The 26598-nt window shown below is 42.5% G+C and overlaps 1 protein-coding gene across 1 annotated transcript in view; it reads right to left on the reverse strand.

The window, feature by feature from the left end:
* Positions 1–26598, reverse strand: part of AGBL1 (AGBL carboxypeptidase 1) — a 4745443-nt gene that overhangs the window by 2717176 nt on the left and 2001669 nt on the right. Inside the window, exon 12 of the mRNA XM_044078361.1 lies at positions 19399–19482. Coding sequence (XP_043934296.1) covers positions 19399–19482 — 84 coding nt within the window. The remainder of the gene's footprint in view (positions 1–19398; positions 19483–26598) is intronic.

The raw sequence follows: 26598 nt of genomic DNA on the forward strand, positions 1-26598 counted from the left end.
GTGGAGCAAACACATAGCAAGCATACCACAGTCATATATGGAATGCAGATGAATAGTCTGTAATAGGCCAGCAATGATAGTGTCCACACAGGGAGCATGGCTACAAATACATTGCACAAAGCATGATACAGTACAATATCTGCCCCACTGGTAGGTATGCTGTAGCCATACCTATTGAGTTGTGTGTACATGGGGACATGTGTAGGGCAGACTGAACATACACTGGCAAATGCAGATGGCCCACGCTAGTATACCCCTGCCAAGAGTAGTGATTGCAGTAGTACACATAATAGGAGGTGCGATGCACTGTCATGAAAATGGTGTGCACACATATGCCCACACGGAGTGTATGGATTGCGGTCAGCATCCGCACATCTAGCACATTCCATAGACACTGCATGTGAAAGTACAGGACATATGTCACATATCGGGCTCATGTACTGTTAAGATATGCAGAGATGTGGTCCCATGGCAGATCATGGATGGGTGCATAATATCAATAAGGGTGTGTACACCCCCCATAGCCATGGTATGCTCTGATGGTTGTCAGTGTAAGAGTATTGGATTGCTCATACATAGTCCACTGACATTGAGAGCTGTAAATCAGACATCAGGCACTCACAAATGACATCTGTCCACATATCATCCCAGGTATGTGTTGCTGGAAAACATAGGGGCTGTGAACATTAAAGCTGACATAACTGGCACAGTAGTACACATTCAGCAATGGGTTGTACACCTGTGAGGTGTGGTGCACAGTACATGGCAGGGTGCAGAACAGGTGCATAGCAATACTGTGTACATGGCTGCAGTGGTATCCAGGGGAAGGGGCATCACCTAGTGACATGGCACATGCATCACACACATGAATACTGTTGCTAGCATGGATTGACTATAGCTGCACTGCAAGCTGTTGTGTACCATATGTTATGCATGATGGCAGATGGGTAATGGGAGGATTGTGTGTATTATCATGGTGCAACCTCACCTGTATGTGTGTGTGTGTGTGTGCATCCTGGTGGGTAGTTAGTTTTTTCTGTAGGGTCACTCTGGTGAAGTGGAGGGAGGTTATTGCATGTAGGATGTGTGTGCACATGTGTGTGTGTGTGGGTGGGTGGCCATGTATACACGTGTGATTGTGGGGTGTTCATACAGCAGTACCTCCGTTTGGGATTGTGCAGTGCATGGACATGGACTGCCACATTTCACATCAGGAATACTTGTCATGTATGTAATCACAGGACAGCTGATAGTATAATAAAGTCTGTAACATGGAACAGGCATTGAGAGGGAAGGTAGACACCAGATGTACTCTTAATAGTGTATTCAGCAGAGAGGTGACCTACAACCCACATATGCAGCACTACAGATGCATTGGGGAAGTACTATTCAACACCAGGGAGTGTATCCATATATTACAGTTGTCACATGATAGGCTGATTGAGCAGGAAAGCTGGCATGTACTGAGCAATACATACACATGACACACCAATGCTTCATATTATGGAGTGGACATAGTAGCCCATATATATAGGCAACATGCTCATGATGCCTGGACATACACAGGGTGAACACTGAATGATAGCAGTGAGACCATCTAAAACCGCTACACACAAGTCAGGCAGGTAATGTAGTAACAGGTCTTGTGTTGTGATTGCTTGTCTAGGCATTTAGACGACTGATATGTTAATGAGTGTTATCAATGTGTGTATGTTACCAAGTGTGATGCAGGATGGGGAGCAAAGGGAAATATACGTGGGACTGTCTGTAAAGTCATGGACAGGTAGGTATTACGGTGGTGTGTGTGTGTGTGTGTGTGTGTGTGTGTGTGTGTGTGTGTGTGTGTGTGTGTGTGTGTGTGTGTACTGTTAGGCAATGCTGTACATGTTTTAAAGTGCATTTATTGTTTTCCTTCACAGGTGGTGAGGTGGGTCAGGGTCCCTCCTGCATGCAATCTGATGTTGGTGTCCATACAGACAATGAAGATGATGATAGTACTGTTGAGGCACAGGTGGGGTTGTCAGGGGCCAAAACAGTGCCATCATTTGACATCCCCCTTTTAGCCACCCCAACTCCACACACAGTTTCAGTGCCTATACATACCCCATCACCAGTGGCCATAGCGGAGGGACAGCTGGCGTTTGGTGGCAGTGCACAGGAAAGTGTGGTAACCATGCCTACTGTGTCTGGTTGCAGCAGGCATAGCTGGATGTCTGGCAGGGCACCACATAGGCAGATGTCCCAGGGTGATCATGGTAGGGCCGCAGGACATCATGCCCATGGCTGACGTGACATAGCTGGTACCAGCAGGCGCATGTTTCATGCTGTCATGGTGGTACAGGCACGTATGGAACATTACACCAGACAGGGCCTGAGGCTGCAGAGGGCTGCTTTCACATCTGCAAGTGACAACTTCTGTGAACTGTCTGGTGCCATCCGTGCTTATACTGAGCTCATGGATAGACAGTCTGTGTGATGATGGGCCTCATTGACCATGGTATATTCATGTTTGAACGTGTGGTGGGGGTGTGGAGACAGCCATGTGGGCGTAGGCCAGCAAAATCAACAGCTGGCAATCAACATGGATGTGCTAGGACACCAAGGGGCTCCTGTAGTGGCAGTAATAGCCCTGGCAGTGTGGGGGGTGCTATCCACACCACACCACAGCAGGCCACTAGCATGTGTTCCTGGATAGTCCCAGGTGAGAGTAGCATATCGAGGCCTGTACCAGGATGTGCACATGGAAACCCTACCAGGCACAGTCCACATGTCCGTGGCCAGAGGCAGTGAACTGCACACCCTGCTGGGTATGGTCTGCAGCTGCCCATAAACACCTGCGTAGAGCATCCGCATGGCAGAACTGTGTGTATGCATGCCCACACACTATACAAACAGACCTAGAGCAACCACATAACTACACACAACACATCACCATGCCCAGTTCACTACAGTGCACCCCTCACCCACACACATGGTGTCAAATTTATGGCCCACCTTTGGCCTCTGTCAGACCAACAACACAACCTGTGCATATGATGATACCTGTGCCACATCACTGTCATCCATACCATCAATGCAGGGACAGGCTAATATGGTTCTGATGCAAACGGTGACTGTACTATAGTGTACCACAGTACTGCAGTGTAACATTTTGTAAGGACTAAAGTGTAATACATAGATGTCAGTTAGTGTAGCCATCCAGCAATGATGCATTATAGATGTTAGTAACACTGTTTGATTGTGGTCTCTATAATGTTATCCATTTGTGTTGTAGGTGTATATGTGTCAGCACGAGGATGGTCTGCAGTCAAATTCCACAATGAGGTATGGCACTGTGGTGACACCATGGCTGTGACATATCTGGGGTACAGTTGAACACTTGTCACAGGTTAGTATAACAGGTATTGGCTGTGTCACATGGACATGTGACCCACTGGGCCATGTATAATCTGCAACCTGATGCAGACCTACCCACATACACGCAGACTGTCACTTGGCAACACTGGGACTAGACCCCTACTTGGTATGTAGTGATACTGAAGTGTGTGGCTTCCATTGCACACACCACACAGCGTTTAGTGTGAGGTGTGTCCCAGGTGACATGTTACATGCAGAACATCCCCAGACATGTACAGTATGCTAATGGGGGATGTAATGAGTGTATATGGACAATACATAGTGTGACATACCTTCATATATACATTAACAGACACATAACAGGCAGACACACATCTGAGAGACCAGGGCCTATTGCTGCTAAGTAACATGACCGTGTGTCCAATGTGTTACAGGTAGGCTACACACAGCACATATATAACCGGCCTGGAATGTGGTATCAGTTACCTGTATGGTTGATGGTGACAGTGGTAACCATAATGTGGTACATGGGACATATACCGGGTGTACCTTGGTGTAATGAAAGTGTACACAGCACACACACATCCCCCAGTGGATATTGTACTCCCTGAAACCCATGATGACACTCTGATATACCCACCATCACACATTGGCCATGACCCATTGTAGTTCCCAACAGTGGTACTACAGGGATATGCATCTAATAGACATGCCACATGCATAGCAGGGTGTTGCATTGTCATGATTCATTGATGGGCAGCAACAACACTATCTGTACTACCCTGTGGCAATGGGTATTGTAATAGAAGTATGTGGTCTAGGAATGCTGTACCCTACATATAAACAGAGATGCACACATACACACACTTTCCAGGACAAAATGGGTATCCCATGCCTATCAATTCATTTGTACAACTCTGTTGTGATGGTACTGCAAGGCCCATGCAGCTGGTATGGAGATAAGTTTAACAGGGTACATGTAATGTCCCATACAGCAGCAGCCACAACTGGCTATGGAAATGGGTGTTGTGGTGGTTGTGAAGGCCCTCATGGAATTCCCACATACAGGTGTGCTAACACACAGACACTGCTATACTCAGTCATGCACACATACACGTGTCAGTACTGGGGTGCATCTCTGCAGATGGTCATAGCTGTGTATCTAGCTATTGTCCAAGGAGAGATGGGTTGTATAGGGGTTGTGTGTACAGTGGTATCCTGCCACCTGCCATGTGGCAGCAGGCAAGCCATCAACAGACACTACTGTGGTTACCCTCAGGGTGGAAGTGACATGCATCAGCCTTTCCACCAGGTGCCTCCTGCACATGGCCACTGAGGTGATCAAGTTGACATGCATGCAGCATGCAGTACAACACATGGTTAGTGTCTGTGATGGAGACCTGTACCCAAGCATGTTCGGTTGACTATGGTAGTGTAGTGGAAGTACCCGTGGCATGTGGTGCGTACAGGGTGTTATCTCCAATATGTGCCAGTTCTTACACAGCTGGGCAGATATGTCAGTATCAATCAAGCTTAGGATGCCTTTACATATCCCAGTGGGATACCTGCCATCTGCGCATCTGTACAGGGACTGAAAGTCATACGCTTGGCAAGTAGCTATGCTGTAGGATGAATGTGTTGTCAGATAGATGTTTGACAGTAATATGTATGCCATAACTACATATCAGGAGCACTCGCTATCATGTGCTATACAGACGGTAGTCTACAGTTACATTCCACATGTAGGATCATTACTCAGTAAGGGTTAGATACTGTGACACTGCTCATCCACCAGGGATACAACAGGGAGGCCTCAGAGTCCAGCTATGCCTACAGGTGTGCCTGTTGTCAATACTACATTTAGCACTCTACTCTTGCATTGGTAGGCACTGTCAACAGTAGTACTGCCATCATACACTACATGCCAGTGTTACAGCACATACCCTGGGCTACTACCCGTGTATGTAACAAAGTCACATGGATAACAGTGCTGTACAGGCCTCACAAACATCTGTGTCCCAGAAATGACAGTCACACCCCTTGCTACCGTAATGACAGCAGATAGGTGCATGTATTGTACATGGCATTACATATACTTATTACAGATGTCATTGCCCTGCTATGTTACAAGACTGTGTGGTGTGAACTGGTTACCACAGCTAAACCATGCTTAGCAGGTATCAACATTGCTCTAATATAAAACCTAAGATGATTTGTGCACTGGTAAGCAACCGCCAACACTGTGTAAGTGCCCAAACATTTACTGGTAGCTTAGCAGCACTTAGTTTCAAGCAAAACCATGCAAACGCAATTGAAGCTGCTCAAAACTGCCTTAACCACTCTGTATTTGACAGCCCTTGTTCTGCCCAGCAACAAAATGAAATTCTCTTGAACCCAGGACCCTGTACACTAAAATCACAACACTTAACCACGTCACCATGACCACTGTGAAGACAGCTGTTGTTTTTCCAGTATATCTGTCAATACATATATTGATTAGTATTGAATAATTGCCTTTACTACCACAATTGTGTAGCACTTGTTATTAATATGACTGTTACATCACATATGTTGTTTTAACATAATGTACACATAGCAGATACATACAGTAAAATACATCTGGGAGAGTATACACAACTGTGAGGTGTACACATGACAGGAATATGGATATATACATATAATAGGTTGATATATGTCTACATGTACATACACATGTATATCCATGCATATGTCTGTATACACATCTGTATAGTGAAACATATATATGGGCATGTGTACATCTCTTCATATGCACATATATGTATGTATATATATATATATATATATATATATATATATATATATATATATATATATATATATATATATATATATATATATATACACACACACATACACACACACATACACACATATATATATATATATATATATATATATATATATATATATATATTTATATATATATATATATATATATATATACAGATAGATATATAGATATAGATATATGCATATATAGCTATATATATATGCATATCATATGTGTACGGATATGCCTATTTATGTAGATATATATGTAGAGATCTATAACTATCTATTCTGATATACCTATTACTGTCAATATATACACATATCCGTACATATATGTGCATATATATCTCAATCTGTATATGTGTAGACATGGATCTAGGACTATTCAACTAAAGTTCAATTGTCCAAATCCGCAATCACCAAACACACTTTAACAAAAGCTCTTTCACCAAAAAAGTGCTTTCATTAAAGTGTGTTAAAATAAAAAAAAAAAAAAAAACACTAAATCTTCTTTTATGCAGGGTGGCACACCCCCCTGCACCCCCCATGTGGGGGGTGTGCCCCCACTACCCACCTACTTTAATATTCTCACTCCGAGATTGCACTACAGTGAGGAAAAGGGAATATTCCCTTATCCGCACAATAGTACGACCTCCGCAACAGGCATACTTATGCGAAAGTGCTTATGCGGTGAAAATCACTTTCGCGTAAGTATAGCAGGCTGATAGTGATTCAGTGATGTTGTCGTTTGGGGATCATTACAGATCCCATAGACATATATTGTTGTGCATATGTATATATGTGAGTGTTTATATGTATATACATGTACATATACATATACATCTATGTATGATCGATGTGTATATATCTATATAGATATATAAATAATTAAGTATACAAATATCTCCACCATAGGTTCATAGGTTCATAGGCTGGTACTTGGCTATTAGCCCTAGGGCCTAGCCATAACAATTCCCTGGCTATTTCGTCCTACACTGTTTACTTCCCTGGACCCCTGTCTAGCAGGGTGACTGACGTGATCCCTGGGATGAATTTCCTTTCTCCCATCATATCATCAAGGTTCCTTTTGAAGAGGGCCAAAAAGGCACACTACTTGACATGTATGTGCAGTCTATTCCAGAGTCTGGGGTGTCTCTGGGTCAGGAACCTATATATCCAGCATGTTTTGTTTATTGTGATAAAAAGATTTAGGTCCCTGAAGTGTGTCTCTCTGAGGGATTGGGATTTCTTTTAAGTGTAGCATGTCCAACAGCTCTGGGTTTGACATGGCCTTGTATGTTAAGCAGAGATCGCCTCTGAATAGACGATATGTGACAGAGTATAGCTGGAGTTTTTTAAGGCGGTCAGCATAGGGCATCTGCTTTAGGCCTGTGATTCTCTTAATGAGGTATTTCTGCGGCCTTTCCAGTTGTTGCAGATGTCTTGAGAGGTACATACCAAATGGGGCATTGTATTCTATAATGGGTCTAATGAGGGATGAGCACAGTGGGACAATGACCTCCTTTTTTCTGAATAAAAAGCCCTTAGTGATGAGGTGTGCCACATAGAAGGATTTCCTGACTGTTGTGCTGATGTGGTTATTGAAGGTGAGACCACTATCAACCTGTGTCCCTAAGTCTCTTATCTTACTTTCTGTGTTTAGTGTACTGCCAGCTAGGTGGTAATTCATGGGTACATGTTTTTTCCCATAAGGGATAACATATACATTTCTTGGCATTGAGCTTGAGCCCATGGCTTTGGCACCAAGCATCTGTTTCTGTAAGGCCCTGTTTATTGAGTATCCACATCATTTGGGGATTCAATAATAGCTCCCAGTTTGCAGTCATCTGCAAACTTTGTTAGCCAGAGTCCCTTAGTGTTTTCCTGAAATTCAGAGAAGTAGATCCCAAACAAGAGTGGTCCCAGGACTGAACCCTGACATACTCCACTTATCACCTGTCTGGAGCTGGATTGGGAATCGGCTACTTTTGCAGTGTGAGTTCTGTCAGTGAGCCAGTTGGCAACCCATTGAGTGATGTAGGGATTAATGTCAAGCTTAATAAATTTATCTATGATTCCAGAGTGGGGGATTGTGTCAAAGGCCTTGTCGACGTCCAGATAGGCTGTGTGGACCACCTTACCATCGTCCACAGCTCTGGAGACTGATTTGAAGAAATCAATCAGGTTCAGGATGTCCATATGTCCTGAGCATGGAGTGGAGCCCTACCTCAGCCCCAATAGTCCCAACCTCGTAGTGCAAGGAGATGCTAGGTATGTAGTGCAGGCATATATGTAGACTATTACTATTGTGATAGGGGTTGTCTTCACAGATATTCTGTGTGTGGGAGGTCACATCTGCCTTTAACATGTGCACCATTGGCTACTGGCAGACATCCTAAGGACATCATAGCACAGTACCACTGCTAGCACAGTACTGATCTTGTGGTCTACAGCAGAGATATAGCCAATAAATGTGGACAGCCTGACACACTGTGGTCAGTCCAGAGGTATATACAGAACCCCTTAATGCAAGGCATGTAGACCAAGCCTGACAATGTGGATGTTAACAGCCATGTAGATGGGTATAACATGTAAATTCTGGTATACATTTACCCCCATAGGTTATGCTTTCACACAGTCCTGTCTGTCCTGCCACATAATAACCACTGGAACAGAGGTGCCATGGCCACATACTACCCACTAGTTAGTGACATACATCTGTACAGCGTCCCACAGCTTTGTCTGACATACATGACGTTTATGGTGGTCTGACAGCAGTACATCTGGCAAGTATCTGGACATATCACACTGGGTAAGGACACTAAGCTGCTAGGCAAGTAACAAAGCACTGTGCAGGCAACAGGCAGACTGCTACAACACTGGCCTACATTTCTTATGGGTGAATACACATGTACCTGCATATATAGCAGGCTCTATAGGCATGTCACAGCACAGAGTAACAGACACCTGTGTGAAAGTGCATAACTATAACCAATGTGAACATAGCCACAGCCACATATGGTAGCCAGTGTAATATTACAGTATATGGACTATCTGATCAACACCATCCTCATATGTGCCACTCACACACTAACCCTACATATACTGGGCCACTACACAGTGTGGCCCGATGCCTGTCTGTGGTATGGGACATGTGTATGTGTTTGGCCCTACAAACATGTAAGCTGATAGGGTAACATACAGTGGAGCAGCATGTAACATCAGATAGACAGGACCAAGAACAATGACATCTACCACAGACAAGGTACATATTCACAATACACACACACTGTCAACAATCACCATAAGTACACAGACCTCAGTACTGTACCCACAACCACAGTATGCCCAGGTTATGTCTTCAAAGAGAACCTCTACTATATATAACATGTCGCAGTCTGATATCCCACTGGTTTGTTATCAGATATGATGTCAATAGATTATCGTGTACAGGACATATGCACCTCTTACTGCATGACATATGTACACAGGTTGACAAAGCTGTGGCTGGAGGCACACACACAGGGCCAATATTGACATGTTGCTGTGTTAACCTCATACATTTACTGTTGTAACAGGGTTTGTTGCAACATATGTCCTATGAGATATATAAGGTCAGCAACTCTCATGTCTGTCACCATGTACTGTTTGCAGTCCTCACACTATGCTTCTGCAGTTCACAGATAGGTGCTCTGTGGGTAACACAAGAAAAAAAAGGCACCACACACTGCCCAGTCTGCAGATGACCCTACAGATGGGGGTTTCCTCAGTAACATAGCACTGTCATGGCAGGTATTAAAACATGTTAAACAGCCATATCCACACACACCCTGTTAAACCAACATTACTCCAAATGCAGAATAGCAACACTTACATTCTGTAGTCATGTCAGGCACACCCCCCTCCTGTGTGTTGGCCTGTTTCCACAGTGTATGTTGTTAGAGGTAAATCCCCAATCCATCTGTGATGCTGTTGGCCAAACAAGAGATCTAGGTCCTGCTCACAGTGAATAGAAAGGCCCAACACCAACATGATTTTCCTAGATATTGCAGTATGTTTCCATTCAATTGGCTATGGGAATGTTACCACAGCTGTTCCACATGCAATCAGCTAGAGGAGGGCTGCAATTCATGCAGAGGCCATCAGCTGATCATGAGCATCACTTACAAAACACATGCTGCTGCCTAAGCAAAGCAGGTGTAAGTTTCCACATCCACCAGAGAAGGAGTGAGGGAGGTAGACAGAGGCAAAGACAAGTCAGGGAGAGGTGGGAGAGTAAAACCTAAGCATGTTTGTGTCACATACCTACCAGTACAGGGTATCATACCCCTGACTGACTATGTATTGCTATCACATGCCTATGCAGTTATTGGATGCACCACATAGGTTACATGATGAGGAGCTCTCCAAAAGTATATTTGATGGTGAGTGACATCGGCAACAGTGATATGGTAGTTATACAGTAGGTGTAGTACACGTGCCTGTCCGCATGAACAGTTGTCAACGTCAAGACAGCCACACTCTCTCAGGTACCCACACACATTGACACAATTGGCAGGGTCAGGAATACAATGCCTCACTTGTTAATTTGCCACAATACAGTACTGTGCAGGTATTACATGGACAACAGGGGTTACCGGAGGTTATATGGGCAAAGGGTATGTGGAGGTGTCTGACAGACAGCATGCTTCACTATGCCAAGGGGGTTGTAGTGAGTGTGAATGTGGTCATAAGCATCATACACCACACACACACAGACACAGGGTGCCAGTACTGGCATGCATTGCTTCATGGGTGTGTAGTGGTCGACGATGCCAGACTGTACAAGGCTAGGTGATGGGTATACCTTGGCATCAGGCCACATGACAATGGTCTGCAGTGTGGCTCAGGGGTGTATTGTCTGGATTGGCCCACACAGGTGGTACTGTAGTCACCATCCAGTCACCTGGGTAACTATTGTGTATGGCCATTGCTGGCCATTACTTGCCATGTATGTGTTCTTCAGTCCATGACATGGACGGTGTCTGGGATGTGCACACATCCCACATGCATGCACAGTGACATGTAGAACTGTACCTGGGGTGTCTGGCCCATGTTGTGTACACAGATTATCATCAGATGTGCCAGTCCTGGCCTCATGTGGTGGGAACTGGTAATGGACAGCATGTTGACCCTGCACCTACATTGATAGCATGATACAGGTATTCCCTGGTGTCAGTGGCATCTCTCCATACAGGACATGTGTTTAAGGCATGGTATGTCCTTTGTGGGTCACATTTGATGGTACCACAGGTGTTGCAGGTGTCCATTTGGGAACATAGTGAAGGTGCACTATCTGCATGTATATGCCTATGGACTGATGGACAGGGTGCCATGCCCTCTGTAGTCCACTGCAATCACACCATGGTTACTATCTGTGGGCTATATGCAGGGTGCTACCAACATAGCAGATGTTGCCTAGGCAAGTGTTTTTGTGTATGAGGCATGGGCTGTGAGTGTTCTCTGGGTAATACAAGAGTTGCTAACTTTGTTCACCAGGCTTTGATGTCACATATAGGGGTATGGATTTGCACCCCAGCCTCTCAGCTATTTCACATCTGTTATCCCTGTAAGGTGGACATTGTGACATATAATAGAGCCACCATATAAGAAATTTGCAAAACCCACTCCCCAATTACTTCAGTTGTTACACACTCACAGCCACCTCCACACAGGATACAAATGACAAACACAGACACACACACACACCTGCCATGTCTGGGATTAGAACTCCTAATTAACTAGTTTATTACACTACAGCACTATGCAGTTATAGAATGCGCCATGGAGGTTACTGGAATACTCCTTCCCCAAAGGTGTATTTCACAGTGAATGACATCAGCAGGTTTGCCAAAGTAGGGCATCTGAATTGCAGTGAGTGTGACTAGCCTAAAAAGCATTGATCCCTACACAAACAAGGTAACACACAAACGGACATCCACACTTGCCATGTGTGGGACTAGAACCCCTACCAGAGTTCCATATCACACTACAGCATTACGTTGTTATAGGACACATCACAGAGATTACTGGCCTATGCTTTTCCCAAAGGTGTATTTCACAGTGGATGACATCAGCAGCCTTGCTAAATTAGGGCATTTGATCTGTAGTGAGTGTGACTAGCCTAAAAAGCATTGCTTCCTACACAGGCATAGAAACACACACAAGCATCCACACATGCCATGTGTGGGAACAGAACCCCTAACAGGATACTATATCACACTTTAGCCTTGCACTGTTATAGGATGCACCACAGAGAATACTGGGCTACATCTTTCCCAAAGGTGTATTTTACAGTGAATGACATCAGCAGCCATGCCAAAGTAGAGCATTTGAATTGTAGTGAGTGTGACTAGCCTAAAAAGAATTGCTTCCTACACAGACAGAAACACACACAGTTGACATGTCTGGGATTAGAACTCCAACCAAACTAGCTTATCACACTACAGCATTACACATTTACAGGATGCACGACAGAGATTACTGGGCTATATCTTTCCCAAACGTGTATTTCACAGTGAATGACATCAGCAGCCTTGCCAAAGTAGGACATTTGAATTGTAGAGAGTGTGACTAACCTAAAACACATTGCCCCCTACACAGACAGAGACATACACACAGTTGCCACATCTGGGATTAGAACTCCTACCTAACTAGTTTAGCAAACTACAGTATTACACAGTTTTAGGACACACCACAGAGATCACTGGGTTATTCCATTCCCAAAAGTGTATTTTAAAGTGGATGACATCAGTAGGCTTGTCGTAGTAGGGCTATGGGGAGGGCAGTGTGTGTGTGCATGGGCCATAACCCATTCATCTAGAGGTTGACACACCACATGCAGGCACACACAGGGTTACATTTTGCAGGTACATGCATACAGTTGCTAGATGACTACTGCCTTGTACAGTCATGTTGCACAACTAGCACTTGCACCACATAGTCTGTAATGCTGACAGATACCAGTGGCTAAATTCTACAGTGAGTGACATTTTCACATCATGTGGTTGTAGCTATTTGGCTGTGTGCTGGATGGGACAGGCCTAATGATGGATGGTTCTTTGTCAAAGTCACTCTCTTCCACACATCTATGTATGTCTACTTTTGGCTTATTATAGTGTGGTGTCCTTGGATATATGTCTGTATTCCTATCCGATGTGTGTGCAAAGCATGACTGGTGCATACTGAGGAGTGTATGCACTAACATCTGCAACTGTCAGATATGAATGGTCCACTGTTGTTTGCAGACATGGTCTTCATTTGATTGTGTGTGAGCATGCACAGTATGCCCTTCTGTATTGAATATGCGGATCCATTCCAGGTAGTTTGTACCCCAGTGAAGGCCTTTGTGTTGTACACCTACACTCACCCTGCTGGCTGAGACTATTGTTGGGTATGTGAACCTCCCTGACTGGCATGTGTGCACCATATGTACACGCATGTGGCCCAGCACATTTCCTACAGTGGGTTTTGCCACCATGTGTAGTAATAGCTACTATGGTGACACCAGTATTTGTTACAGATCTCATGCTGCCAATATAGGTGTCTACTATCTCCTGGCATCCCATTCAGCCACCCGCTTCCCTTGCATGTTTACATCGATACCATAGATACAAATAACAACATATACTACTCCAATCAGCAACTGGTAAGGAGAGTGACTTATCTTGTTGGTGTGCCAGTATTGAGGATGGTGCTGGGGGCTGCCTATGTTGGATGCACATAGTACACTCCCTATACATGGTTGAGCACAGGTAGTGTCATGTTTGGCATCCCTTTTACTGTATGTGCGAGTCAGAGAGAGGTGCCATTCCCTGGGTCCCTACTGTGTCAGTGTATGTGCTATGTGTTGCCTCTTTGCCAAGGCCATGGCATACTGGGCACACCTCCGTCTGCCTCCTGGGGCAGGCTCAGGCTGTTCCTCCTGCGGACCGAACCACAAAAGGAGGGGGAGTATCAATATTCGTCAAAGATACCCACACCTCCAGGTTGGTGGCACAGCACGAAGCATCAAAGACTATCCATGTGCAACTAACAGTGGGTAAAACTGACTTCCAGTTTATAGCCTGCTACAGACCACCCTCCCAAACCCAGGAATCCCACTCGGCCTTCCTGAGAGCACTGGAAAATATGAAGGTCTCTCCAAACACCATTAAATTGGGCGACTTCAACTATCCAAACATAGACTGGGAGCATTACTCTAGCTCCAACACCCAAGCCCAAAGGTTCCTAGAATTTATAATCTCAAATGTTATAGAATAACTTGTTACCACTCCCACAAGAGGGGAAAACATACTGGACCTGATCATCACCAACATGGGGACTCTATGCTCCAGACCAGAAGTGAATCCCTCACTGGTAAGATCAGACCATAAACTAATCTCACTGGATATTCACATCTCGATCCCACCCCCTGCCCAGAAAACCACAGTGAAAAACTTCTCTAAAGCAAATTTCACACTCCTCAAAACCGAGGTGGAATCCTTCAAAGCCCCCGGGCCTGTGGAAAATACGTCCCAGACCGCAGAATCCTTTATAAACGCATTCTATGAACACCTTCAGGAATGCATGGATCATGCAATCCCAAATAAAACCAAGACCCAATCCTTAAAAGGCAGACATCCTGTCTGGTGGACCCTAGCCATAAACAAACTATACAATAGAAGGAGGAAGCTACTACATGATAAGAGCAAAATCCCAAAAAGGGAAGGCATCTCTGATCAGTATTAGCAAAAAACTACAGGCACTCATAAAATCGTCTAAGGCCAGCCTAGAGAGAAAAATTGCACAGGACACTAAGGATAATCACAAGGCTTTCTTTAGTTATGTTAGGAACCTGGGTGGGAATTCCCAGATATGCTCAGAATTAGTCGAAAATGACAAAAAATACACTGAACCAACAGACATTGCCAACATCCTAGCTGACAGGTTCAGTGCAAACTCCCCCCCCCTCCCCACCAAAAGGGCAAATATCTATCCCAGCAGAGTGCTGCCCCCCTGACATCTCAGATGCTCAGGTAAGAGCCGCCCTCTCCAAAGCAAAAAACACAGCATCAATGGGACCAGACGGTGTCCCGGGCTGCGTCCTACATGAACTCCAAGAAGAGCTAAACCCAAACATAAAACTACTGTTCAGTCTCAGCCTTACTACAGGATATGTACCCAAAGAGTAGCGTACAGCAACAGTGGTCCTTCTCCACAAAGGTGGTGCCTCAACGGATCCTGGAAACTATCGCCCCATAAGCCTGACTAGCTTGGTCTGCAAAGCTATGGAAAGGATCATCATGGACCTCATAAATAAAGATATGGGGGACCTACAGACACTGGATCCTACCCAGTTCGGCTTTGTTAAGGGCAGATCCTGCCTCTTAAACCTGGTTGATTTCTTTGAAACAGTCACCAAGGCCACTGACGAGAGGAAGGTGGTCCACACAGCCTACCTGGACCTCGCAAAAGCCTTCGATATAATACCCCACTCGGGCATTATAGATAAGCTCACCAGCTTAAATATAAACCCCTATGTCACTAGATGGGTTGCAAACTGGCTCAAGGACAGAACCCACATGGTTAGAATTGCTGGAGCCATGCGAGACTCCAAACCAGTTACAGGTGGTGTCCAAGGCTCAGTCCTGGGACCTCTCTTGTTCGGTATATATTTATCGGAGGTACAGGCCAACACAGAAGGACTGTGGCTGTCCAAGTTTGCCGATGACTGCAAACTGGGCGCCATAATCAACTCTCCAGCCAACACAAGCATCCTCCAAAAGGGCCTCATAGAAACAGACAACTGGTGCCAGAGCCATGGCTTCCAGCTAAACACCAAAAAGTGTATAGTCATCCCCTTTGGCAAAAACAAAGTGCCCACAAATTACCACATAGGTGGTAATCCATTAAGTACGGAAGAAGTAATTAGGGACCTGGGGACCCAAGTTGATAGCAATCTCTCATTTGACAACCACATGGCCAAAGTGGTTAGAAAAACATTTTATATAGCCCACCTAATCATTAAGAGATTCACATCTAGATCAGGTGAGGTCATCATGCCTCTTTACTCATCCCTCATCAGGCCCATAATTGAGTAAAATGCCCCTTTTGGGATGTACCTTACCAGACACCTGCAACTGGAAAGACCCCAAAAGTACCTCACCAAGAGGATCAAAGGGCTCAAACAAATGCCATATGCTGCCCGGTTAAAGAAACTCCAGCTCTACTCAGTGGCATACCGCCTGCTCAGAGGCGATCTGTGCCTGACGTATAAAGCCATGTCCAACCCGGAATTAATGGACATGCTGCACCTCAGAAAATCCAAATCCCATCGAGCTACGCACTCGAGAGACTTGAACCTCAGCACTTAAATAAATAGGACATGCTGGAGGGACAGATTCATAACCCAGAGGCTCCCTTCACTCTGGAATAAAATCCCAGTCTAGGTTAGGCAGAGTCCCTCATTGACTCTCTTCAAGAGGAATCTTGATGAGTGGATGAGAGATCATAGGTTTACCCCGGGTATCACTTCTGTGTCACTGTTAGTCAGAGGCCCAGTATACTAACCTCGAAAAAGGGCATAGCAAAATTTATTTAAAATGGGTGGCAAAAGCCAAACACACTCTGGCTAGGCTTATAAATGCCCTAGGGCAGATAGCCTAGTATGAACCTATGAACCTATGAACCTATGAACCTATGAACCTAAGTCACTCTGTGCCTGTGCAAGCATTGGCATTGGTGGGGGGCTGTGTGGCCCTGCCCCGTGCTGTTCCTGCTGCAGCTGTTTCCACAGGATCATATTGTGTAGCATGGCACATACAATAAAAATTTGGGTACATGTAGCTGGTGAGTACTGCAAGGCTCCACTGGATGTGTCCAGGCACCAGAAGTGTGACTTGAGCATCCCAAACACATGCTCTATTATGAGTCTGGTCTGTGCATTTGCCTCATTATGGCATTCTTGTCCATGTGTGTAATGGGTGTCATCAGCCATGGCTCCAGTGCGTAACCAGCATCCCTCACTAGGTGACTGTGAGGGATGTCCCCACTGGCAAATTTCTGGTACAGCTGCGTCAAATGACAGATGTGGGAATTGTAATAGCTTCCAGGGCAGCCAGCAAACACATTCCTTATAATGCCCTGGGCATCGCTCATGACCTGACAGTTGATGGAGGGGAAGCCCTTGCAGTTGATGTAGACCTTTTCCCACTCACCGGGTGGTGCTCTGATGGATATGTGCGTGCAGTCTATAGCACCCACCACATTAGGCTATTCTGCTATTTTGTGGAAGAGACACATATTGCTGGCCAACACCTCATGGGTGTTGAGGAAATATATGTGCTCACCGGCATGTGTTGACACGGCATCCAGGAACTGGTGGAATACTCTGGATGCTGATGCCTGTGAGATCCCCATGATAACCCCAGTTGAGCTTTGGGAGGCACCTGTGGCTAGTATTCCTAGGCCTACACATACCTTGGTATCCACTGGGATGGGTTCCGCTCTGTTAGTTCTGTGTGTCAGGCGTGGCCGGCACAGCTCAACAATTTGCTGTAGGAGGTCCCTATCCACCCTATAGCGCTCCTCTATCTCCAGCTCATGTAGCCCCTGGTAGGTTACCCTGGGTCTGTGCACCCTTCTCCGTCTCCTCACTGTGGGTTTGTCGACAGCATTCTCATCCTCACCACCCACAGCGTCTTCCGCATGTTGATGTCTGATAGATGCTGCAGCCCCTATCATTCTGTTGTTTTTGTTTTTTAAAAGTTCCCCGCTTGTATTCACCAGTGGTGTAGAGTATGTGGGAAAAAACAGAGGAAAAGGTGTTTGTATAGTTTATAGTTGTGTTCTGGGCTGGGCTGGTCTGCTGCCTGTGTAATTGGCCGATTCTGATACATTTCACCTGCCAGCTATGTTAGTTCTCCTTGATTACCTTCCTACTGCTGTTTTCCCTTCCCATTGCCTTCCTGTTTAAGCCCAGGGGCACGCCGCACAAACAGAGTGCTCAAATGTGCACAGTGCTGCTATTTCCTGGTTTACTTTTTTTCCCCCTTTAAAACCCGGTGCACGGCACGCACACCCTCTTAGGCAATGTACAGAGTGCTAGGCACCCTCAGACACACCCCCTTACTTAGCTCTGCTAAGCCAAAAGCAAACCCAAGCCACAGGGCTGCAATCCACTGACAGTATGCCTGACACACCCCCTATGATGTCAACTAACTCCTAGGCTTGCACCAAGCTATTTCTGTTCTTACACTGTTGGGTGCTGACTAGCATGCAGGGGAAATTTGGGATTCAGTATTATTCCCCTCATTTGCATAGGATTGCCTGCTGATGTATAGTTAAATGTCCCACACTGAGCCTCCCCCATTAGCAACCACTATTAACTGGCCATGTTGTCTTCTGCCTGCCATTGAGTATAATGGCAAAATAGTGATTTTGGCTAGAATGCTTATTTTAGTTTTTTTTCCCTATTTTCCACCCGATCCCGTTTGCGCGCCGCTGCCCTATGCTTAAACAGCCGAGATCGGCTATAAAAAAATAAAAATTGATTTTTTTTTATTTTTGCAACTATTTTCCATGCCAATGGCCTTATAGTTGGTCATTGGCATGCTTTATACATGATATCCACCCTTTATTTGGAGCTGTCATGGCTTTGTTTTGTAATTTGCAGAAATGTACTCCGCTACTAGCGGAGTACATTTCTGCAGATTATACTAGCCCTCCATGGCCGTTTTCCAGCTTCCTGGATCACAAAATCACTTAATTTGAATGGATTTCTCCTGCAAATGGGGTAATTTGCATACGGGGGCTGAGTCCATGCAGGACTAGTGGAGGAGCACTCGTGCACGTCCATACAGGTTATTCCTGGATCGCACGGCAGACATATTGGCTGCTGGAGCTCCTGCATGCCGTGCAGGGCTTGCAGAATCCGGGAGAATATCTAAATTCAAAAAATATATACATCATTTTCTTACATTCTACATGAAAAGATATTCTGAAAGTAGATATTTTGATAGATTGGATACTTTTGTCCTGACATACACCAGTGATGCAATAAAGGAATGCATTAGGACTGTGCAGCTCACATAAATAAATCCTATCCATGCATCTTCAAATATTCAATAAAGAACATTTAACTTATATAAAATGACATATTTGTTAGGAAAATTAAAATTTTAGTGTAGTAATCTTAACATTTCATACCTTGATTCCTGAAGATCAAATACTAATCTGTTTAAAATATCATCCTTTTTCAGAAGACGTTGTACATCCTGAAATATTTTGTCCCTGAAAATGAAAATTAAGAAAAAAAATAGACTTCATCAGTTAGAAGCATGTGAGGGGAAAAAGGTCTAGTCTATGACATGGAATTCATACCTAAAGTCACTGTTAGCTTATGAAGTAAAATTAAATATATTAAGTCCATTACTTATTTTGCTATCATTTGGCATAACATTTGTATGAGTATATGGAGACCCGAGATCAATATCCTTTTCTTCCTTGCATATTTTTTTTTCTTTTATCATCTTTCCATTCCTCCATTATTTTTCATTTCCATATCCCATATACTAAAAAAATATCATAAACATGTTGTATTTGTTATTTAACCTGATAAAAGTATGTTTTTACATTAGAAAACTCCACAAACTGTATATAATAATCTGCAAGTAAATGGTGACGTTAATGTAGTTATTGACTTCATTGGACAACCTTATTAACAATTTTCATGGTCATCCAAAGCTTCAATTAAGATTACAGATTATTAAATGTAAATCTAAATTCTACTGATCCAGTATGTTCTGATACCAAACTCATTTATTGCAAAAAATATTTTACAGACAAGCCTCAATTGGAACCTCAATAAAACAAAATTACCACTCTGAAAACTTTCCAAAAGGGGTTTGATAGTCAAACAAATATAATAAATAATATTCATCTGTAACTTGCATTGGCTTTGTACTGCTTCTGCGTTTGATCAGGACAGGACACAAATGTAAGGGCATATACAACCTTGGTACAGGTGGCATGGAAGGGTGAAGGGCTTATCATAGTTAAGATCTTTACCTCACAGATGCAAGGTACAGGGTTTGATTCTAACCCCTGATTATTAGCTAAGCTTGTAATAATCTGCATACTGATAGCTTAGTATTTACCTAAGAATCCTAAAATGTAAACCATCTCCAAATATAGTCCTTTATGTATCATTCCAATCTTTATATATATATATATATATATATATATATATATATATATATATATATATATATATATATATACATATATATAGACATATAGTCTCTACATGATGTGTCATATTTAAATTCCAATGAATGTTGAGGAGTCAAGGTGTAAATGGCCACTAGACCTGCCTTCTATATGCTTTAATTTTACATTTCTGGGATTCAAGGTGATACTTCTGAATGTCAGAAATCTTAACAATAAACTGGCTAATCTGGAGACACTTATGCACTTAAATCATGTCTTTGTTTATGTATTCTTACAGATGTGGCTCAAATGTAATGAGGACACCCCCTCCATGCCAGAGTTCTGAGCCGGTCATGCCTTTAAATCCACTACTAACTATTGCAGAGTCTCATGGACAATGTATTTTCAAAAGTAATACACAGGGATCCACAGTGAGCTCATAGAACTCCAGTTTACATTAGGGGAAGTCTGCCTTCCAGCATATAGCTTATTAGTTATTCCCTTTTATATCCTCATAAAGATTTTCTGGCATTCTTTGAAAATATTCCTATATGGAATTGATCATTAATCCTCATTTACTTCACTGATCCCTCCCTAGATTGAATTACCTACACTTCCATTTTTTACAATGTTTCTTGTAATGAGTAAACAAAATCTCCCATGAACAAATTGTTGTAAGTCACACCAGAGCCAAAAACATAAACCTAGTGCTCACAGACTTGCCTCCACCTTGTTTCCTACCCTTCTTCAATCCTGTATTAATTAGGTTAGTCATCCAACTGGTTACTATTACCATCAGAGCATCCACACCCTGGTAATTAAAACCAACCTATTTAATGACTTCAAAAAGCTAAACTGTTTGACACAATCTCTAAATTTGGGTCTATATCACATCGTTGAATGCTCTAAATGTCAAACGCCTTTTCATCAAACTCCATTTGTCAAAACTTCATCAGTCAAAAGATTATTTCAGTGAAACTGTTTTCTACAGTAAGTAAAAAGTTGGCCAACTTACCTACTGCAACAAAAATAGCAATTTTAAAACCCACCCTGGTGAGGGGTTGCACCCCCCACACACCCAATGTGGAGGGAAAAGGGCAAGCTCCTGATAATGGCTCACTGGTTACTTATCATGGGAAAAACTTTACTGAAACGATTGTTCAACAGAGGAAGACTTCGACAAATAAGGTTCGACAAAGAGGCATTCTATGATTAGTGAGTTTGACTAGTTGAAGTAGATCCCTAAATTCACCACAGTAAGCTCCACTTTAGAATTAGGAAATGCTGCCATCTATACAAAGGGTATATATTCACATTTACACAAATACATTTATAGGACAATCCCCCCGAAAACCAAATGTAGTGGCAAATTCAAAAACAAATCATTCTGGTGATCAGTAGATATAGACAAACTATACTGCAAAAAAGAAGAAACTGCTTAAGTTACCATGTAAGGTCAGAACCCATCAGCTAAATGTCATATAAATGCCCTCACTAAGAAACTGAAGGTAGTTATTAAGATGGGAATAACATCCAATTTATTTAGACTAACTACTGATGCAAATGATAACTAACTACAAGTCCTTTATATTACAAAACTAAGAAATAATTCACTTCAGTGTGCTGAGCTTTCACATAATGTTGCCTGCCTCTCAAATGCAAACGACTTTACTAACATGCTAACAAAGAATTTGGATGCAAATTTCTCCCTAATACTATCATTTCCACTCCAATCATCCCTAAGTTACTTACCTCTACCATAACTAAGGATCATCTCAAGGCACCCTCAAAAATGAAACATACCTCTTCAACTAGTCCTGAAAATACACCTGTGTTGTCTAATAAACAGTGTTCACAGATACTCTCCTAAAGTTGTTCATCCTAGGCCTACCCATAGACTATGTACCATAATCCATTCACATTGCAGTGACTATGCCTCTCCATAAACGTGTCCCCACCATCGACTCATGTAAGTAGAGATGCATTAACCTTATGAGTTTTATATGTAAAGCCAAGAAGCACATCACTCACTTCAGTAACATCACAAATCTGAACAAGCTTCACCTGCAACAATTCAACTTTGTAAAGAGCAGGTTGTGTCTACTAAACATTTTCAACTTATTAGAAAAGGTCTTGCAGTCACTGGACAGTGTAACCACTGTTCTTGCTGCCTGTCTCATTATATACAAAATGTTTGAAACCATGCCACATGATGGAATCATAACTAAGCTAATGGCCTTAAACACTGATCACTAAATGCTAAGATGGATAGCAAACTGGCCCTAGGTCTGAACACAAGTTGTCAGTGGAGATTAAGTCTTCTCAGTTAGTGAAAAGATAATCAGTGATGCTGTTGGGTCCCCTCCTACTTTGCATTTATTTCTTTGACCATACAACTAGCAACAAGCATTTCTGGTTAACTAAGTTTACCTAAGATTGTAACAACTTGGGTATAGTTATTAAGGCAAGCAATGATGCCAATGCCCTTCAAAAATGAATTAACATGAGTCAAATCCTGGTTTTCACAGAAAAAAAGGGATTAAACTAAATGCCATGCCAAGAAATACAGTATTACCCTCTTTAGGAAGTAGCAGATTGCTACAACCTACTGCATTGATAACACCCAATATCTAGTGAGACAGTGATTAGAGGACTAGGCACCTGGGTCAATAATAGGATTCCTGGCTTCAAAAATAATAGCTACCAGAAAAGGCTGTAGTAATTTTACTTTTACTCCATATTCTCGAGGTGAAACATTTACCTTACTTATCCCTCAGGGATCCATTAACCATTGACCTCCTTTTTCTTAGTCTAATGGTGCAGCCAGAACTAGGACAAGAGATCCCAGTCTATACCAGGAAATAAATAAAAGTAAACAGAGAGACAGGTTTATCACCCAGCATCATCCCCACTTGCTCTTGTGTAGGCTGCCCCCTGCATATCAAAATAATGCTCTGCTGTTCCTGAGTCTGCAGAAAGTCCCCGATTTTTGCATCATATTTTGATCTCTCCATCACAGCATTTTTGATTTTCGTATAATTTTTGAGGTTTAGAGTCAGTTAATGCCAGGCATTAGAGTGTCATACTTTTAATTCTTCAGAAAGTACATGTTGATGGAAAGCCTATTGTTCTATTAACTTCCTGAATTAGAGCGATATTTAAAACTGTCCCTAATTTGGTCAATGTGTCCCTTACTATGTTTAGCTTTGCCCCTGTTTTTTGTGCAAAGATATTGAGAGCTATGATGCCAGGCAGTGTGATTCTCTCTCAGCCTTTAGACAGAGCTTAGACAATTGAATGTATACCCTAAAATATACTCCTGAAATTACAGATCATGCCCTCCTTGAAAAAGGTGGCACAGCATGAGGATGAATATTGGCAAAATGTGCATTGCCTCTAGTCATATGGGTTTTTTCTTCCTATGATCGATAATATCTTAATGTAAGATATTTTAATTCATCTATACAAATTATGGTCTTATTTCATACTGTATTTATTATGATATTAAACTTCTGAATTGCTTTAATGTACTTAACTGTACCCATTTTTTTTTATTTTAAAATAATAGTGATGAAGGGTAACCCTGTTCTAAACCGAATGGGATTTAACATTAAAATGCACGTTATCAAGCTCAGTCTTGTGGGGGGGCTGTGCCCCCCACACTCCCAGCTAATTATATATACTAACTCCAAAATCACACTACAGTGAGGAAAAGGTAAATTTTCCAATCTTCACTGTACCGTAATCTCCCTATCAACAGCTCGATGATGCGCATTTCAATGTCATGTCCTGTTTGGTTAAATTATTTTTCGATAACGTAATATAGACCCGGTTAAGGTTTCTGCCTCAATAACTCACAATTTGAATTTTATTATTGGCCTATGGTTAACATCTAAATGTTGTTGTATCTTTCGGCTTTTCCCAGTTAGGGGTCGCCACAGCGGAACTCCAGTCCGCTAATGATTGGCAGTAGATTTTTACGTACCGAGTTGCCAGCCCTGACGCACAACCTTCAACGAAGGTATGCCCATTCATGCATGTCTCCACACAGAAGACGCTTTCACTGAGAATCGAACAAGGCAATGTCTTACTGTGAGGCAACAACGCTATAGTTTATATATTCATTTCAGGTCTATATTGGAATTCTTCAAGTAGTCTAGATTCCTCCAGTTGTGCTGAACAATTAAAATTGTTGTTGTGGCTTGAAGTGTATTGGAAAACCATAATTTTTGACCAGTTTATTCAATCAATTAACAAACAGTCAAATAAATCAATGAATTTATATATTCATTTAGCAATAGCCTAAAATCTAGCTATTGTCCCTAAATCCCGAAGCTTGTATAATTTAGACTGTATCCTCAAATTAGTGGCCTGGTATACATTCCGTGGAACAACATAAGAGATCAAATTCTTCCCAAATTTAGTTAACTAGTTAATGTATTAAAATAGCAAATTAAAAACACCAACATGTAGTGATAATGCTAGAAGTCTAAATTATACTGTTTATAGACTGTAGTCACAAATACATGGGTGACCTTAAATTATGGGAAAATAATGGTTAAACTTTGGTGCATAATAAGGCTGCTCCTGTATTATGATTTCTTCTAATTTAACAGTATATAACGATGCATTGATCATTATAAACAGATTCAAAGTTACTTTTGAATAACAGCTAGTATCTATGAGAATTAAAGTACATCAATGAACTGCCAAGATTTATACTCTGTGAAGAACTGTGTTGATTTTTTTTCTAAAGGGCTTAGAAAATTTTGTATCACTGAAGATGTACTGGTGACTACCAAATGTCTATTTGGAGATATCAGGAAAGTAAGTATGAATACATTAAATGAAAATTACTTGTACAACTACAAGAGGTTAGTGTGATAAGAACCTCATTATTAACTGTATGTATGATACAACATAATGAGTTGTACTAGAATTAATTGAAGGGAAGGTTCTGCCAGATTTGCACATGAAATGAGCCCCTATTATGTATTTTAAATTCGGTACTTACATATTATTGCAACCAGATTTTCGCGGTTGCGGAAACTGCATACCTGCAGCCAGACGAGCCCCAGAAACACTTCAAACGGCTGATCATAGTCCTTACTACTGGCCAAAAAGTTTACATTACTTGCAGGAAGAGGACCAATTTCAGAAATCCTCCTCCTGTTTTGCGTGCATTACAGACGCATGCTTGACTTATCAACGCTGCTGTCATACTGTCTGTTGCAATATTTGCGCAGAGTACTTTGAATCTTTCACAGAAGGAAAACAACCAGGTTTCTGAAGTTGCATACTTCATTCTGTTTCTTAGAAGAGAGGTTTGTTAAGCTGGAAAGGGGTGTGTAAGCAAGTATGTAGTAGTGTGCCACAGTGGGTATGAGGCAGCAGGTAGAGGAATAACAGTGAGAAATGCTGATAGTGGACTTGTTTGCTGTCCCTTACCGCACATCCTACTCACCTGCTCTCACCCAATTGTGTAGCCCTCTGCAACTACCCTCTAGTAAAGTGCATCATTATGAAAGTCATAGCTGTAATCCCCAAAGTCCCCATCTAAACCAAACCTTCACTCCTTAACCGTAAAACTCCCCTAAATTCACCTCACATTTCAAACTACTTCCTAACACCTGTAACACTAAAGCAAAGTCCTGCCTGCATCGACAAAAGACAATCTTTTTACACTTTGCTCGGATGTCAGTCATGCCGGTTTATTTCTTTTGAATGCATTATGCACTTGAACTTGTTCTCTTACTTTCTTACCTTTTATTTTCTTTTTGAACACTTGGCTTTTCAGGGGAAAAAGGAAAGTGCGGTACTTTCAGATGACATCGCAACTTACAGGTGCTCAGAAATGTGGTTGCGATAATACGTAAGTACCTTAAATTCTTATGGGAACAGATCTGATGGTAATGTATTTCATTTATTTTATGCAGTATGCTACTCTGTATTTGTAAATATAAATAATCTAAACAAGATATTAGTTTTGGCCTATATGTTTATTTAACATAATGTGTATCAGGGTGTTAATGCTGGTTGTTACAGCTGTCAGTTTTTGTTTTTGAAGATTTTTTTCAAGATAGGTCATAATCCTCCCATATAGTAAATAAACATGAATGATGCCCTCTGCTATTCAGAAGCTCAAAGGTCTCATTCTCTGTACTTTCTGTATTTGTCACAACACAGGAACCCCATCAC

Source organism: Protopterus annectens, chromosome 7.part0 (genome assembly GCF_019279795.1).
Source record: "Protopterus annectens isolate FY-2018-M chromosome 7.part0, PAN1.0, whole genome shotgun sequence".
NCBI classification, from domain to species: domain Eukaryota; kingdom Metazoa; phylum Chordata; order Ceratodontiformes; family Protopteridae; genus Protopterus; species Protopterus annectens.